The sequence below is a fragment of the Triticum aestivum genome, chromosome 1B, assembly GCF_018294505.1.
Source record: "Triticum aestivum cultivar Chinese Spring chromosome 1B, IWGSC CS RefSeq v2.1, whole genome shotgun sequence".
Taxonomy (NCBI): domain Eukaryota; kingdom Viridiplantae; phylum Streptophyta; class Magnoliopsida; order Poales; family Poaceae; genus Triticum; species Triticum aestivum.
The window spans coordinates 681,715,290-681,730,574 of NC_057795.1; the positions used below are offsets into that span (position 1 = coordinate 681,715,290).

At 43.8% G+C, this 15,285-nt stretch overlaps 2 protein-coding genes across 2 annotated transcripts in view; one reads left to right on the forward strand and one right to left on the reverse strand.

The window, feature by feature from the left end:
- LOC123082468 (uncharacterized) overlaps positions 1 to 3,850 on the forward strand; it is a 61,965-nt gene extending 58,115 nt beyond the window's left edge. Inside the window, exons 2-4 of the mRNA XM_044504801.1 lie at positions 2,255 to 2,591; positions 3,109 to 3,311; positions 3,400 to 3,850. Coding sequence (XP_044360736.1) covers positions 2,255 to 2,591; positions 3,109 to 3,311; positions 3,400 to 3,571 — 712 coding nt within the window. The 3' untranslated portion in view covers positions 3,572 to 3,850. The remainder of the gene's footprint in view (positions 1 to 2,254; positions 2,592 to 3,108; positions 3,312 to 3,399) is intronic.
- Positions 3,851 to 6,478: 2,628 nt separating this feature from the next.
- Positions 6,479 to 7,419, reverse strand: LOC123148779 (uncharacterized). Its single transcript, XM_044568265.1, has 3 exons — positions 7,166 to 7,419; positions 6,928 to 7,027; positions 6,479 to 6,818 (listed from the first exon to the last, which is right to left on the reverse strand). Exons 1-3 carry the CDS (start codon positions 7,170 to 7,172, stop codon positions 6,719 to 6,721), a joined length of 207 nt encoding a protein of 68 aa, XP_044424200.1. The 5' UTR covers positions 7,173 to 7,419; the 3' UTR covers positions 6,479 to 6,718.
- Between the last annotated feature and the right edge of the window lie 7,866 nt (positions 7,420 to 15,285).

Here is a 15,285-nt window from a genome sequence, read left to right on the forward strand (position 1 = left end):
TATTTAATGACTGGTGGTGGTTCACACTTTATTCATGGTGCTTTCCGTAAATTGCTTGCTAAGTATGATGTCAACCATAGAATTGCATCTCCATACCATCCTCAGTCTACTGGTCAAGTAGAATTAAGCAACAGAGAAATAAAATTAATCTTGCAAAAGACTGTTAATAGATCCAGAAAGAATTGGTCTAAGAAACTTGATGATGCATTATGGGCTTATAGAACTGCATATAAAAATTCAATGGGTATGTCTCCATATACGATGGTTTAAGGAAAAGCATGTCACTTACCTCTTGAACTAGAACATAAGGCTTATTGGGCAATTAAAGAGCTCAACTATGATTTCAAACTTGCCGGTGAGAAGAGGTTATTTGACATTAGCTCACTTGATGAATGGAGAACCCAAGCCTATGAAAATGCCAAGTTGTTTAAACAAAAATTTAAAAGATGGCACGACAAAAGGATACAAAAGCGTGAGTTCAATGTAGGTGACCATGTCTTGCTATACAATTCTCGTTTAAAATTTTTTGCAGGAAAACTTCTCTCTAAATCGGAAGGGCCTTACATTGTCGAGGAAGTTTATCGTTCTGGTGCCATCAAGATTAACAACGCCGAAGGCAATAACCCGAAGGTGGTAAACGGGCAAAGAATCAAACATTATATCTCAGGTACTCCCATAAATGTTGAAACTAATATTATTAATACCATAACACCGGAGGAGTACATAAGGGAAACCTACCAGAACGTTCCAGACCCCGAAAAAGAATAGGTATGTGGTACGGTAAGTAAACCGACTCCAAAAGCTTTCCAATGGCAATTTTACTCCATTTTGGAATATTTAAAAAATTAGGAAAATAAAAAATAGCCCGAAAAGTGCACGAGGAGGCGACAAGCCCTGGGGGCGCGCCTCCCAGGCTTTGTGGCCACCTCGTGTGCCCTCCGGACTCCGTTTTCTTGTAGTACACTTCTTTTTGTCGGTAAAAATTCATTATATAATCTCCTGAAGGTTTTGACCACCGTACCACGACAGTATCTTCTGTTCTAGTTTCGAGCTGTTTTTCTGACAGATCTAAATCACTATGACATCCCCAAGTGCTCTGAAGGACAAGTTCTTCCAGAAGGTCATCAACCCCTACCTTGCGGAGGTGCTACAACACCCTCAAACGATTGAGATGCGTGAGGGGGTGATGCACATCCGCGATGTTCAAGGGCCAAATAGGACCGGAAGTGTGGATACAAGGCTCGAAGCAATGGAGCAGCAAGTCTTCAAGTGCCAAGGGATGGTGGAATGTGGACTCAACGCCAATCACTCCATGATCACGGAATTTACCCGTGACCACAGGTTGGATGCCAAGAACATTGGGGAGGCCATCTTCAAGCTTCATGAGAAAATCGAGCATCTCCAAGCACAGATCTATGACCTGCAAAACAAAAACTATGAGTATGAATACATATTTAAGTGGATGAGTTTGGCTACAGATTTGAGGATCCCGGAGACTCGTTCATCTTTTTACGATGGTGAACCTATGCCTTGGAAGATGAAGAACAAGCCCACAACAACCATTTATCTTAGTTTGATCCTTTTGGTTTTACTAGCAAAAGGGTCCGTGCGTTGCAACGGGAGAAAGGAATATCACATGCTCTTAATTTACAAAAAATGGTTTATAATCTGAGTATTTGTAGCTACGGCACAAACAAAAATTGTATTTGCCTACAAAAGCGCAAGCTCAAGATTCCACATGTCTTCTATTTAAACACGGTTTGCATATAGATTTAATACGTACAAAGAAACGGGCAAGTGATCTTCAATTTGGTCTTCAATCCTGATTTTGCTGAGATATTAATCCATAATCTAGATCAGTATCGATATGAAAGAAAGACGGAAAATGCATTGTTGATTAAGATTACATCCTAGATAGTATTTTTTTTAAATTGTTAACAGGTAAAATAACATCATATTCAGATTCTACATTTTTTTTATCAATTCCATATATAACATGTTAAATTTGGAGCTATGTTTTAGAAGATATGAGTATTTTTCTAAAACATTTGATATATACTGTGGGTTTAATCTCAGAAACATTAGGGGTTTTCTATAAAATAACGTGACGGACCTATTTCTTTTATTAGTAGGTAGGTATAGGTATAGTATATAGACGATCATCATTAGAATAAAAGTTTTGGTATGTGCAAGGCTTAAAATAACACTCTTTTATATTTAAAAAAAATCAACAACCGTACATGCCCTAACAAAGTGAAAACGGAGAGCGGGCCGGTTGCGGAGTTTTCTTTCTTCCTTGCCAAGGCAGCAAACCGATCAGAATCAGAAATCACAGGACACAGAGAGACGGACAGACGGGCCGGGCCTATATACCCTGGAGGCCCCCAATCCCCAGCAACCGACGAAGAAGAAGCGGATCGATCGAGTCGGCGAGAGCGATGGCGGCGCTCCGGCACGCGGCGAGGCGTGCGCTCCAGCAGGGAGGAGCGCAGGTGAGGCCTTCGGTCGTGGCGGAGGGACCTCGGCGGCTCTTGCTAAACGGCGCTTCCCCTGCCCGCCGGCCCATGTCCACCTCCTCCATCAGTCGCAAGGTACTTGTTTTCTCCTACCTTCGATCCCTCTCCCTCCCAGATCCGGCGGGTTTGCCGTCGGAGGCCTCCGACGGTACGGCTGCCCTCTCAAGCAGTAGCAGCGCTGCCGGCGTGGGGACCAGATTAGGGTTGTTGCCGATTCGTCCCCAAAAATCTTTGACAAATCTTGGGACCTGACGACTTGGGCCAAAGAAATTAAATAAAAAATCTTCGATTGCCGGCGATCAGGAGTCACTTGCAGCCATTGATTGATTGCTCTTGAGATCCGGCGATCGATTGCCGGTGATTAAGACCTCAACCTTGTGTGAGGAGTTAAGAATGATGATAGCATTTTGCAAGTTATAAGGCCATGTATAAACATACGTTGATTAGTTCTGAGGACAGAATAATATTAATCAATGTTGTAATGTCAAATTTTCTTTCAGCAAACCACTAATATATGATAGATAGTACATTCTCTGAAGGAAACTATGCTAATTAATATTTGACTTGATCATGTTGTGTCTTTCGTGGTCAGCCGACATCTAGTGCCAAGCCTCACGGCGAGCTGGAATTGCTGGAAATGCGATTCAAGAAGACGAAGGAAGAGTTGTTTGATTTGCTCGTAGCAGTGAGAAGGGCAGAACTTTACCCACAGTTGTCCTGGGAAGACATCCAAACTCATCGGCTCATCACTCACCTTGCTGCTCAAGTGGAGCCTAGGCCTCACGACCCCAATTGGTATAATCTCAAACCTATCATATATAACTATGCTCTGTTTTCGCCTTTTCTTCGTCTGAGAGCCTTTTCTGCTCTTGTCACCCCGCAGGCGCATGTTTCGACGAACAAGAAGACTCAACGATTTTAACACTATAACCGTTCCTCTGGGATATTTTGGTCTGTTCGCCTACTGCGTGGCAACTAACATGAGAGAAGATGGCGCTACAAGCAAGAATAGTGAAGCCAATTTCGTCTCCGAGCCAGAGAACGATATGAACTAGCTTTATATCAGAAGTCTAGATAGTCTATGATATGAACTACCCCCTCCGTTCCTAAATAAGTGTCGTTTCAAATATGAACTAGCTTTGTATTACAAGTCTAGAAAGTCTCCTGAGCGTATGTAATTAGTAATATGACATCTAGTTGTAGTTGTAGGATTTGCTGGATGCTGGCAACGGTAATGGAATCAGCCTGAAGTTGGAGTGGTTGTGCAAGTCCTTTTAAATTAACTATTATGTGACGAAAGAGAAACAGAAAATCAAGCGATATCTTTATGTTTATTTCTTGTGAGCAGAAAACTTCAGGATGGTCCCTCTTGAGTCTATATTATCATGCATGTTTATATGGAAACATGTGAGCTTTGTTCAGATGTTGAAACATTCTAAAATTTGATTTTCTCTGCTTGTTGTATCATCCTATATCCCTTATGGTATCTTAGTTATGACCTGGAATAAAACTTTTCCATCACACGAACATATGAGCTCCAAAATTTATCTTATGTGTAACTGGCTATCCATCAAGTATCATCGAATTCCAGCAGCAGCTCAACCATGCCAGGCAGGTAATTGCGGTGACTCCATCTTTGTGTGAGAACTCTGGTGCCTTCCATAGCCAGATGAACATAGTTTGCGAGCAGGTATCCTTTACGCAGTTCTCTGGAGTGATGTTGCTTGGGATGAAACATCACAACCACACATAACTTTCATATATAACTTCCAAAATGAAACCCAGCTGAAATAAAGAATTCTGCCATCTTTTGTGCAATAGGAGTCTTGCAAAACCCTTGACTTACCAGGTTCAACAAACACAGGAACCACAAGAACATACTCCCTATGGGACGGAGGGAGTATATAGGTTTTAGGAAAAAAAACTAAAACAAAACACCACCACTATGCATGTATATTTCCTTCAGAAGTGCATCAAGATAGCTATAAAGTAGAGGGTGTTAACTTCACTTCATATTTTGTCGATGCTGGAGTGCTCGACACACCCCAAAGGTACATAATTTGAACTAATATCGAAAGTACAGACTTCACATACAACATCACTGCTTCCTTTTCTGAAAATACATAAATGGTAACAACAACAACTTCAGTCCCAAACAACTTGGGGTAGTCTAGAGTTGAAACCCATATGAAATCGAAACGTCATGGTTCCGCCATGTGGATATCTAAATAGATAAATGGTAAGCTAAAGGGTAAAATCACATGAACATAGCTCTAAGCATAAGTTACTTACACCGTCAAAGATGACCGGGATTTGAACAATTGCTAACAAAAGTACAGATTTCGCATACAGCACCACTCCTTCCTTTATATTGGACAAAAAGGGTAATGGTATCCAGAACAGCTAGAGGACTAAACTAAAGAGACAATTACACAAACCAGGACACCTCTTGAACTGAACATGCAACAATGATAGTACAGTAGAAACTGGAAATGACTCATGCACAATGCCCTTTCAGAAAATTGATTCACAACCAATTGGAGACAATAGAACATGAAACACCTCCGGCCATCCAATATATTTACAGTCATTTTGCTGTAGTGATGTTGTCGGTCCAGAATTAAGTTTCGAGTGTACTTGTTCGGTACAGCGGGAACGGCATCAAGTCAGTTACTCAAGTTCTTAACAATGCATGTATGCATTAAGCAATCGGCAGAACTTAGTGAACTTGCATTTTTTACTGAACTACAAATTGGAGCATAATTCAAATTTGAGTCAGACAGTGCCACAAGTAGAAATATTTTGGCAAAGGTAAAGCAGGATGTCCCAGCAAACCTACAAAGGAAAGAAAATGTTGAATGATCATATTATACAAGCAAAGTAATAATAATTTATAAAAGGAACATTAAGCAAATTTGTACCTTCACAAGGTTCTCTCTCTCCAGTAAGTTGTGCAGGACTTCACATGTGCAGGTGGTGACTGGTGACACTGAAAAAAATGTTGGGATAACACAAACTAGTTCTAGCTCCCACCAACTGATTACACAACAGATATATGTAACTGGAACACAAATACCTTGACAATGAATTAGATTGCAGAGCAGAGAACATACAGAGAAGCAGTGAAATAAAAAACCAAACCTAGAGAACGGAACTATGTGACTCATATAACTGATTTTTCAGCCTCCATTGTTTCTGTCCTAAAAAAGCAGATATTGTTCCAACAGCAGTGAGCATGACAGATCATATGCTGTGCACCAGAACCTAGCTTAACTCAATTGTGATGCCGAGAAAAAATTGATGAAGTTCTAAAGGAGTGCAGCTTCATAGTAGTAAATTACGTAGCCAGTACCAAATTCAGCCAAGGACCTGGTAGGCTGCTAAGTCCATCTCGCAGTCAAGTTCTAGAGTTTGAAACACAGATGCATATGTTACACATGAGCACAATCCCAGTAGCCTCTATTCTCAAAGCATGAACAAAAATATGCAGCAATGAAATATGCACAGCATCTTCTGCGGTCTGAGACTGTCTATCTAAGAATGACCAACATTGTGGCATCATTTATGTATATGACAATAGCAATACGATAGCATTACAGGCAGCCAAAACAGAGTAGAACCGGGTTCAGGACTGGCATTACGGCCATCTCCATTTCCCCAATTTCCCAGTGGTTGGTTTAGGGTCCAGAGTACAGTTTTCATTACAGTCACAATCCAAGCCTGATAGTATCATATAAAAGGGTTCAACAAGTTAGCAAAATAACAATCAAAGTGTGGCAGCAAAACAACGTAGAGTGAGCGAGACATGACGCACAGAACCAACCGGAACAATAGCAACATGATAGCATTAGAACCGGATTCAGGAGTGCATTACAGCCATTTCCATCTCCCCAATGTCACACCGGTCGGTTTAGGGCCTAGAGTACAACTTACCATGATCGCAATCTTTGTCCAGACTACCAAGAGTGAACACTGCTGCTTATTATTATTATCATATCATCGCGAGTTGAGGATTTCACCAGAGTACAACAAACTCACGCAACAAAGATTTGCAGCCAACGACAGTTTTAACCAAGCATACACGATTAAGGCACAAGGATCCGCAGATGCTGCGAGCAAACAGGGTACAAACGCATGGCAATCGTGGTGGCGCCGGCGTCCCGTCCCGGTGGCGGGGACGGGATCCGGCGACGCCTCTCCGACTACTTCTTGCCGTCCTTGCCCTTGGCGTCCGTGGAGGTGCTGCTCCCGGAGGCCTGCGCCGCCTTCTTGGCGTTCTTCTCCTCCAGCGCCTTCTTGTCCCTGAAGAAGACGCAAGAACCGGATCGGCCAAGATTCGATTGAACCGACGGTGGCGCGGCGGATTGGATCCGATCGGGAAAAAGGAAAAGGGAAGGGGGAGGGGACGAACCTCTCGCGGCGCTGCTCCGGGGTGAGGCCGTCGCCGCCGTTCTTGGAGTTGGGCTTCCGCGCCGCCGCGCGCTCGCGGTCGCGCTCCCTCTGGCTGCCCCGTGCCCGCCCGCAGAGAAAAAAGTCAAGGAGGAAACAGATCGAACAAGCAAATCACCACGACGCGAACGCTGATTCACAGATGCAAGCAAAGATTTTGGATAATAACAGATCTAAATTGAGATTGATGGGGAGGATATGAGTCATCTTCTTGCTTGATTCCCTTCCGCCGGCGGCGACTCTCTTCTTGTTGGGGTTCTTTCTCTCCTCTGTCTCTCTCTTCCTTCCTGCTTGATTCCCTTCACGCGGATTGGGTTGTAGAGCACCGCGGGAGAGGAGGCAAGCGGCAGTAGCCGGGCCTGAGGCCTGGGCCTGGCACGCTGCACCGAGGCAACAAACGCGGCCCAGCAGACACGAGCAAGCCCTCCAAAAAAAAAAGAACAGACAGGAGCATGTCGGGAGGAGGCTGAAGTATTTTTTTTTTGGACGAAATCACTAGTTATGGGTTAGGACATCTTCGACGCCGCCCCTCAACCCGTCTGCATCCGGCTGTGCCAAGTGATGAGGACGTATTTTATCATCCAACGTGGGTATCCTATTGATTCGGGGGCGGGTTCAAAAGTCCGTTTGCCCATAAACAGGAGGCAAAGTTTGGGGGGAGGGGGGGGGGGGGGGGGGGGGGGCATTGCGGGACATGCCCGACCCACTTAAGTCCTTCTCTCAGTTCACTTTTCTTTCACTCAGCCACTGCTTGCTCCTCCCTTCTCTGCACCCTCCACATCCGACGTCGTCGATGTACCTCTCCAGCCGCCACCTAGGCATCGTAGGATATCCACGGCCCCCAGCAACGCGCCTACCTGCCTTGGGCTATGCGACCATCCACCCAGGATCCCTCCGCAGCCAGGTCCCCCCCCCACCCGGTCAGCGACGTCCATGTCGGACATCACGCCCGCCAGGTGCTTGGTCAAATGGCATTGAAATCTTGTGTTGAACTTCTCGTCGTTTTCTAGATGGAGAATGAATTTCTATGCTATGTGTGGTTGGTCACATTTTCGGACTTGTAGGCATGAATCCAAGGGGCTCGCTCTTTTGGCGACACGTGCATGCTTCGTTTCATTAGCAAAAGAATTTCACACCCTACGACATGCACGTCATCCATGAACGCAATGTGAAGTCGATATCGCATGGATGGTACACCGTCTACAACTCCTCATAAATTTTTACTGCGATTCACCGGGTTGAGACAATGTGGCCATGGGGCTCATCAACCATGGAGATCATAATTTTTCCTTCATGCTGTTGTATATGTTGGTTAATGCACTCATTCACTCAATGTTGCTTTATGCATTGTATAGCCTGCTCGCCCTGCAGTGGTGTGATGTACTACAGGACCAAGGGCATGCCATTCACGCACATACAGTGTTGGATGGAACCATCTTTATAATAGATGTTTTTTTGAAGGAAAAAAAGCATTGCTTCCAATCGAAGGACTTCTCCATCGAGCAACACGTGGATTCTTTTAGAGCATCTTCAAGAGCTTCCCAATGAATAAGGGAAAATTTTGTTTTGCCACTCCAGATTTTGCCAATTTTCCTTATGCCACTCTAGGTTTTGACATTTTACTTTTGCCACTCTTAGTTTTTGACAATTATCACGATTCCCATTCCCGTGGCAAAAGCAAAATTTTCAAAGTGGCAATTGTGATAATTGTCAAAACCTAAGGGTGGCAAAAATGAAATAAAGTTATTTTGCTTTTGCCACAGAATGGCAATTGTGATAATTGTCCAAAACTAAGAATGGCAAAAGTGAAATGTCAAAACGTAGAGTGGCATAAGGAAAATTGGCAAAATTTAGAGTGGCAAAAACAAAATTTTCCCAATAAATATCCCCCAATAAGTCCCTAATACCTACAACGCTCAGGAGATTTTCTACACTTCTAATATAAAGCTAGTTCATATCATTCTTTGGCTCAGAGACGATATTGGCTAAACAGTTCTTGCTTGTAGCGCCATCTTCTTTCATGTCAGATACCACGTAGTAGGAGAGCAGACCAAAAAAATCCCAGAGTGGTGTATATACTCGTAAAATCATTGAGCCTTCTTGTTCCTCGAAACCTACTCCTGCAGGGTGATAACAACAGACAAAACTCAAAAATAAAAAAGAGGGTGGTGGGAATAGAGCATAGTTATGTGAATGTTTGAGTTATGCACCTTTCGCCCGAAAATACTTGTCATCAAAATGGATAAAAAGATATGTATCTCGAATTAAAATACATCTAGATACATCTCTTTTATTTATTTTGATGACAAATATTTCCGAACGGAGGGAGTACCAAATGGGGTCATGAGGGCGAGGCTCCACTTGAGCAGCAAATTGAGTGATCAAGCGATGAATTTGGATGTCTTTCCAGGCCAACTGTGGGTAAAGCTCTGCCATTTTCACCTCTATGAGCAAATCAAACAACTCTTCTTTCTTCTTCTTGAATTGAGAGAAGTGCATATTTCAACCCGGAATTCTTGCCCTAGTCTAATTTACAACCCTGAACTTCAATACCATCTAAACTACAACCCCCAAGTCTCAAAACCAGTCAGGGTTCAACCCTCCCCTCCCTATTGACCGGTTTAGACCTGGGGTGACCAGTTTTGACTAGTCAACGGGTCCAATTAGCATGCCACGTCAGATTTTTTTTTTCAAAATTTCAAGAAAAAGTATATAAAAGTCTGTAAGATCAGGAAAAATATAAAAAACCAAAATTCCAAAAAAATTGTTCGCGATAAAAGCTAGGGAAAAAATGTTTTTTGTTTTTTTCTGGAAATAATTTTTTCGGGAATTTGAGTTTTTGGGTTTTTCCTGGAATATTTTTTGGAAATTCATTTTTTTATTTTCCCTGTTTTAGGAAATTGGCTTTCTTATTTCTTTTCTTGGATTTTCTTTGATTTTAGAGATTGTTTCCTTGGATGCTGATGTGGCATGCTGACTGGACCTGTTGACTGGTCAAAACCGGTCAACAGAGAGGGGAGGGTTGAATCCTAGCCGGTTTTGAGAGTTGGGGGTTGTAATTTAGACGGTATTAGAGTTCGGGGTTGTAAATTAGACTAGAGCAAGAGTTCGGGGTTGAAATATGCACTTCTCTCTCTCTCTCTTGAATTCCCTTTCCAGCTCGCCGCGAGGCCGTGCACCAGATGTCGACTGGCCACACAACAGTATCGGATTCATATTAGTATGGTTTCCTTGATAGAAATGTATGGAAAACTCAAAACGGTGCCCGGGCTCATTTGCTCCCTCTCAGCAAAAAATTCAAAACAAATACTAAAAAAATTCAAAAAATTCCAAATTTTTTTGTGGTGGTAGATAATTTGACGCGTGAGGTGCGCCCCAAAATTCAACTCATTTGGACATCTGAGCAGCTCTCGGCAAAAAAGACAAATCGGGTCAAAACAGTGCGTGAACAGTATACATTTTTACAGACCCTGATTTTGTCTTTTTTGCCGAGAGCTGCTCAGATGCTCAAATGAGTTGAATTTTGGGGCGCACCTCACGTGTCAAATTATCTACCACCACAAAAAAATTGGAATTTTTTAAATTTTTCTAGTATTTTTTTTGATTTTTTTCTAAGCGTGGGTGCAGATGAGCCCAGGTGCAGATTAGCCGCACTCGAAATGTATGTCATACTATGACTTATATCGTCAGAAAAATACATAAAAACAAACCCTGTCACATATACTGTAGTTCAGAGCCAGTGGCTTGCTTAAAGAAAAATTGACATTACAAAATCGATCCATATGTCCTGTCCTCAGAATCAACATATGTTCATATATGGCCTTATGACAAGCAAAAGGGAGGCTATCATAATTCTTAATTTCTCACAAGGTTGAGGTCTTAGTCTCCAGCAATTGATCGCCGGATCTGAAGAGCGATCAATGGCTGCAAGTGACTGCTGACATCGAAGATTTTTTATTTATTTCTTTGCCACAAGTCATCAGGTCTAAGGTTAATCGGCAGCAATAGTGTTGCCATGGAGAACCCTAAATCTGGCCCCTACGCCAGAAACAAAGCCAACACTGCTGCTGCTTGAGAGGGCAGCTCCGACGGCCGGCAAGTCAGCCGGATCTGGGGATTTTTTGTCCAAAAAGACCCACTGCCGAGATGAATTACCAAAAAAGACTATCTCTTAATCAATTTGACAAAAAGGACCCCTCAGCGGTGGCAGCAGGCGCGGCAGGCGACATGTGGCACCTGCCGCCACGCCAGGAGGCGGCGGGTCCTACCGCCACCACAGGAGGCGGCCACCCCAGCCGAACGGCTTTCGTACAGTGCACCGCGCCGCGACAGAACGGGGCGGGCCAGGTGGGCCCTGCCGCCACCGGGCGAGGCGGCCAGCCCTGGCGCGATCGCTGGCTGGCCGACAGGTCCTGCTGCGCACGGGCCCCGCCAGTGGGCCTCGCCGCCACAGCCTGAGGCGGCCTCACCTGGCCGACACTGCTGGCCGACAGCTGTTGCTGCTCGCTTGCCAAGGCGCGGGCCCCGCCGCCACTAGCGCAGGCGGCCGTTGCTGCATGTGCGCGCTGATTCCCCTAGCCGACATGAGCACTGTGGTAAATGGCGTTGATTCCCACGTGTGTGTGATTGCTTGTTGCTGATGATGCTAATTTTCACGATTGAGCGGGAATCCGATGCGGTGCGCTAATTTCACGGGCTCGCTGTTACAAACTGGGCTGATTCCTTGCAGTGTGGCCGACATGAGAATTGTGGCAAATGGCGCTCATTCCCATGCTTTGAAAATTGCTTCTGCAGGTGAGGTGACAGCACCCAAGAGCGTGATTTCCGCGCGGGGATATGGACGCTGATGCCTGCTTTTGGTTCTTTCGCCGGGGAATCAGTCCTACTTTTGCCTCATAGGATGCGACGGCACTGCGAGAATTGCTCTGGCTATTACTTGAGCGGATGCGACGACATTGCGGTAATCAGTCACTCGCTGCGGGAATCCGATGCTGCGGGAACCTGTAGTGCCGACACTACAGGGATCGTAAAATATCCCACCTAATTTCCTCTGTTCTCGCTTATTTTCTCGCCATCATTTATGTCTGAGCCTATAAAAGGAGACACCGAGGCTCTCGTCAAGCCATCCTAGAAATCGCCAGTGCGCAAAGTGTGTAACACATTTTTTCAATCGATATGAGTTTGCCTTGTTCAGATAAAAGCATTAGGCCGAGGAAAATGAAGAATGCAAGTTTGCCTCCGGGGTTGGCAGTCCTGCGGTGTTGGTGTGGCGATCTTTGCAAGGTGAAGGAGGTGACGGATTTTTCAGATTGGTTGGGCATGAAGTTTTTCATGTGCGCCAATTATGAGGAAGATCCTGCCATAGCTATTTCAGAGTACGACAAGCCTCCGGTATGCTTTAACCATCACGAATAGATATTGTTGGTATTTTCATTGATTCTTTAGTAACATTCTTGTTTCTTGTTGTAGTCTCCTCCGCCTCTGTGCATGTACTATCGTTGGATTGACACGGAGAGGCCGGCTTGGGCAGTGACTGAGATTGTGAAAGAAGTCGTCGTGCATGGAATAGTTTCTTTGCGGAAGAGCGACACGAGAAGGCGGAAGCTGAGGAGAAAGCAGAGCAAGAGAGAGAGTTAAAAGAATACTATGTGGAGCAACACCGTTTTTTTCAGAATTTAGGAAAAAAAAACAGGGAAGAGGCTCGTCGCATGGAGGAGCAGGAACGACAGTGAAAGGAGGCTCGTGAGGCGGAGAGGCAGAGAAAGAAAGAAAGGGCTCGTGAGGCCAAGGCAGCAGAAGAAGCTGGCGATGGAAAAGGAAAATATCCACGCTGGACTCAGTAGATTCCTGTGGTAGTATTTTAAATTTCACAATCATTTATATCTTTATTTCTGCACTTTAATATAGCTTTATTTCAGGAGTTAAATGTAGCTTTATTCCTACGATATATCTTATTTTTAGTTGTGCCGTATCGTAATGGAAAAAATATAGTTTTAGAATAAAGTAGTGGCTATCTTTGTTCTCGCTCTTGACCAGTGCGTATGCAATAGGAAGAAGCTGATTATTTGCATCTGCTGCAATCGCCACCAATAGTGTGCCCTTGTACTTTCCAGTGAGAAAGGTACCATCAACTGATAATACCGGGCGACAGTGCCTGAAGGCTTGTATAGTCTGGGCGAATGCCCAGAATAAGCGGTCCAGGATTAGCTCACCCGGGTTCTTTGGGTTTTGACGTTCTCTACGCCAAACTTGAGTCCCCCTATTAGCACTTGCTATCTGATGAAGCATTCTGGGGGCATAAGAATAGGCCTCCTCATAGGTTTCATACAAGTTCTTGAATATATTTTCCTTCGCACGCCTAGCTTTGATGTAGCTGACAGGGAAGCCAATCTGATTTTCTGCATCTTTTTGCAAAGCCCTAACACTAATGTTGAGACTTCCCTGCACAATTGTTTCCGTCACCTGCCACATATCTTGCCGTCACATTGTAGTGATTTGAAAGAGTCCCAGTTTGCTCACAACTATGCTGCACTATTTTTGTGATATCCCATGACTGACATACCCCAGGCTTCAGTCTAGCGAGAACTCTTCCGCGGCAACCTTTCGCGGTGTGGATGCATATGACCTTCAACTCTTTTTTATCAGACTACTTCACTTTTTGCTGGCGGTGGAGGGCGATTGCATACCTATTAATTGCTTGGTAAGCAGACTTCTTGTCTGGGAAAACCTGCCCAACCTCCAGACTCCCCGCCTCTAGGCCAGAAACAGAGTGAAATTCATTTGTGATGCTTATATCCTGTAAAAACCCAGGTTGTAGTGACGCCGCGCCCGCCCTCTGGGGAGGAACATCTTCTTCTTCGCTTGACTCGGAAGACGCGGAAGAGTGATCGTCATCATCGAGCGCCTCCGGCAATCCCTCCACGTGTTCACTCATGTCAACGGCCGCAGACCAATATCCTGTGTCATACACAGGCTGGTCGCCCGTCGGTTCCGATGGGCCGATGTGATGGCCAACTCGACCTCACCGCCCCTGCTACTGCATCCGGCAACATCAGTGACTGAAATGAACTCCACATACACCAAACACTGGGTTATTAGGATTGCTTGCAAACCTCATGTACGACCCCCATGACTGATCACCTGTGACAGGCTGCAAACCCCAACGGGCAGCTGTCCCATCTTTTGCTCCGTCAGCGACGAAGGCCTCCATTGTCATTTTTTTCCCTGCATCCCTGGGCCAAACACCGCTCGGATGCACCTTCTGACAGCTGCGTAACCCACGTTCACCATGTCTCTAACTACAACTGTAGTCGACTCGCACAAGGACACATCCACCCCGAAAGGATGTCCCGTAAGACGTTCCCATAGTACACTAATAAATTTTCCATAGTACCTAACCAAAATACATGTTTACATTTCAAACAATTAGTAACTGAACATTTAGTAGTAGTACGATGACAACATTTACATATCAGACGACTAAAATAATAATCGTATTTTCGTTACAAATATTCATTTTGTTTTTATAGTCATTTGCTTAGACTTTTCGGGGTTGTTTGGTTAACGGGTATTTAGAGATTTTTTTTTCTCAAACTCGTCTACGAGCATCACAAACTAAATCTCTCTTTGCTTTTCTCTAACTACCCCAAAAATATCCTAAATTGATTCTCGTAACATGCAAAAACTGAGCTTTTGAAAATACGACTATCAGTAAAAATTATTTTTCTTACAACAGGTTATGACAAAACCCATGGTAATTACTCGCTATCCAAACAACCAGTAAACATAATAGTACGATAATAACATTTTAATATCATATGAGTAAAACATTTAATTTCTTTCGGCTTTATATAATTTTTTCACATCATACGATAACAATCATTTATCTATAAATAATAATATTTGCAGCGGCATGCACATTATTCACAATAGTACATCAATACAAAAAATATTAACAAAATTACAGTGTCATTTTTTACCTTAGCTCCAATATGGATGTGCTTGCGAATGCAATTAAGCGTCAAAATAGTTCCAATAAATATCCGTCGCCAGTACTATGTGAACGGAGTCAACCTATTATCACATTAACATCAATATTACACACGGATTTTTCTTCTTGCTAACAAAAGTATGAAAATAGCACTTCCATGTATGTGTTCATCACCTCAAAATGGGACGGCGAAAATGAAAACACAATTTCTTCAATCACGTCTTCTCCTCCTTGTTTGCTACTAAGATGAATTATTTTACCTAATTACATACATCATTAAGTACATTAGCACCTAATCTTAACATATAAAATTTAGATTATTGCGACATG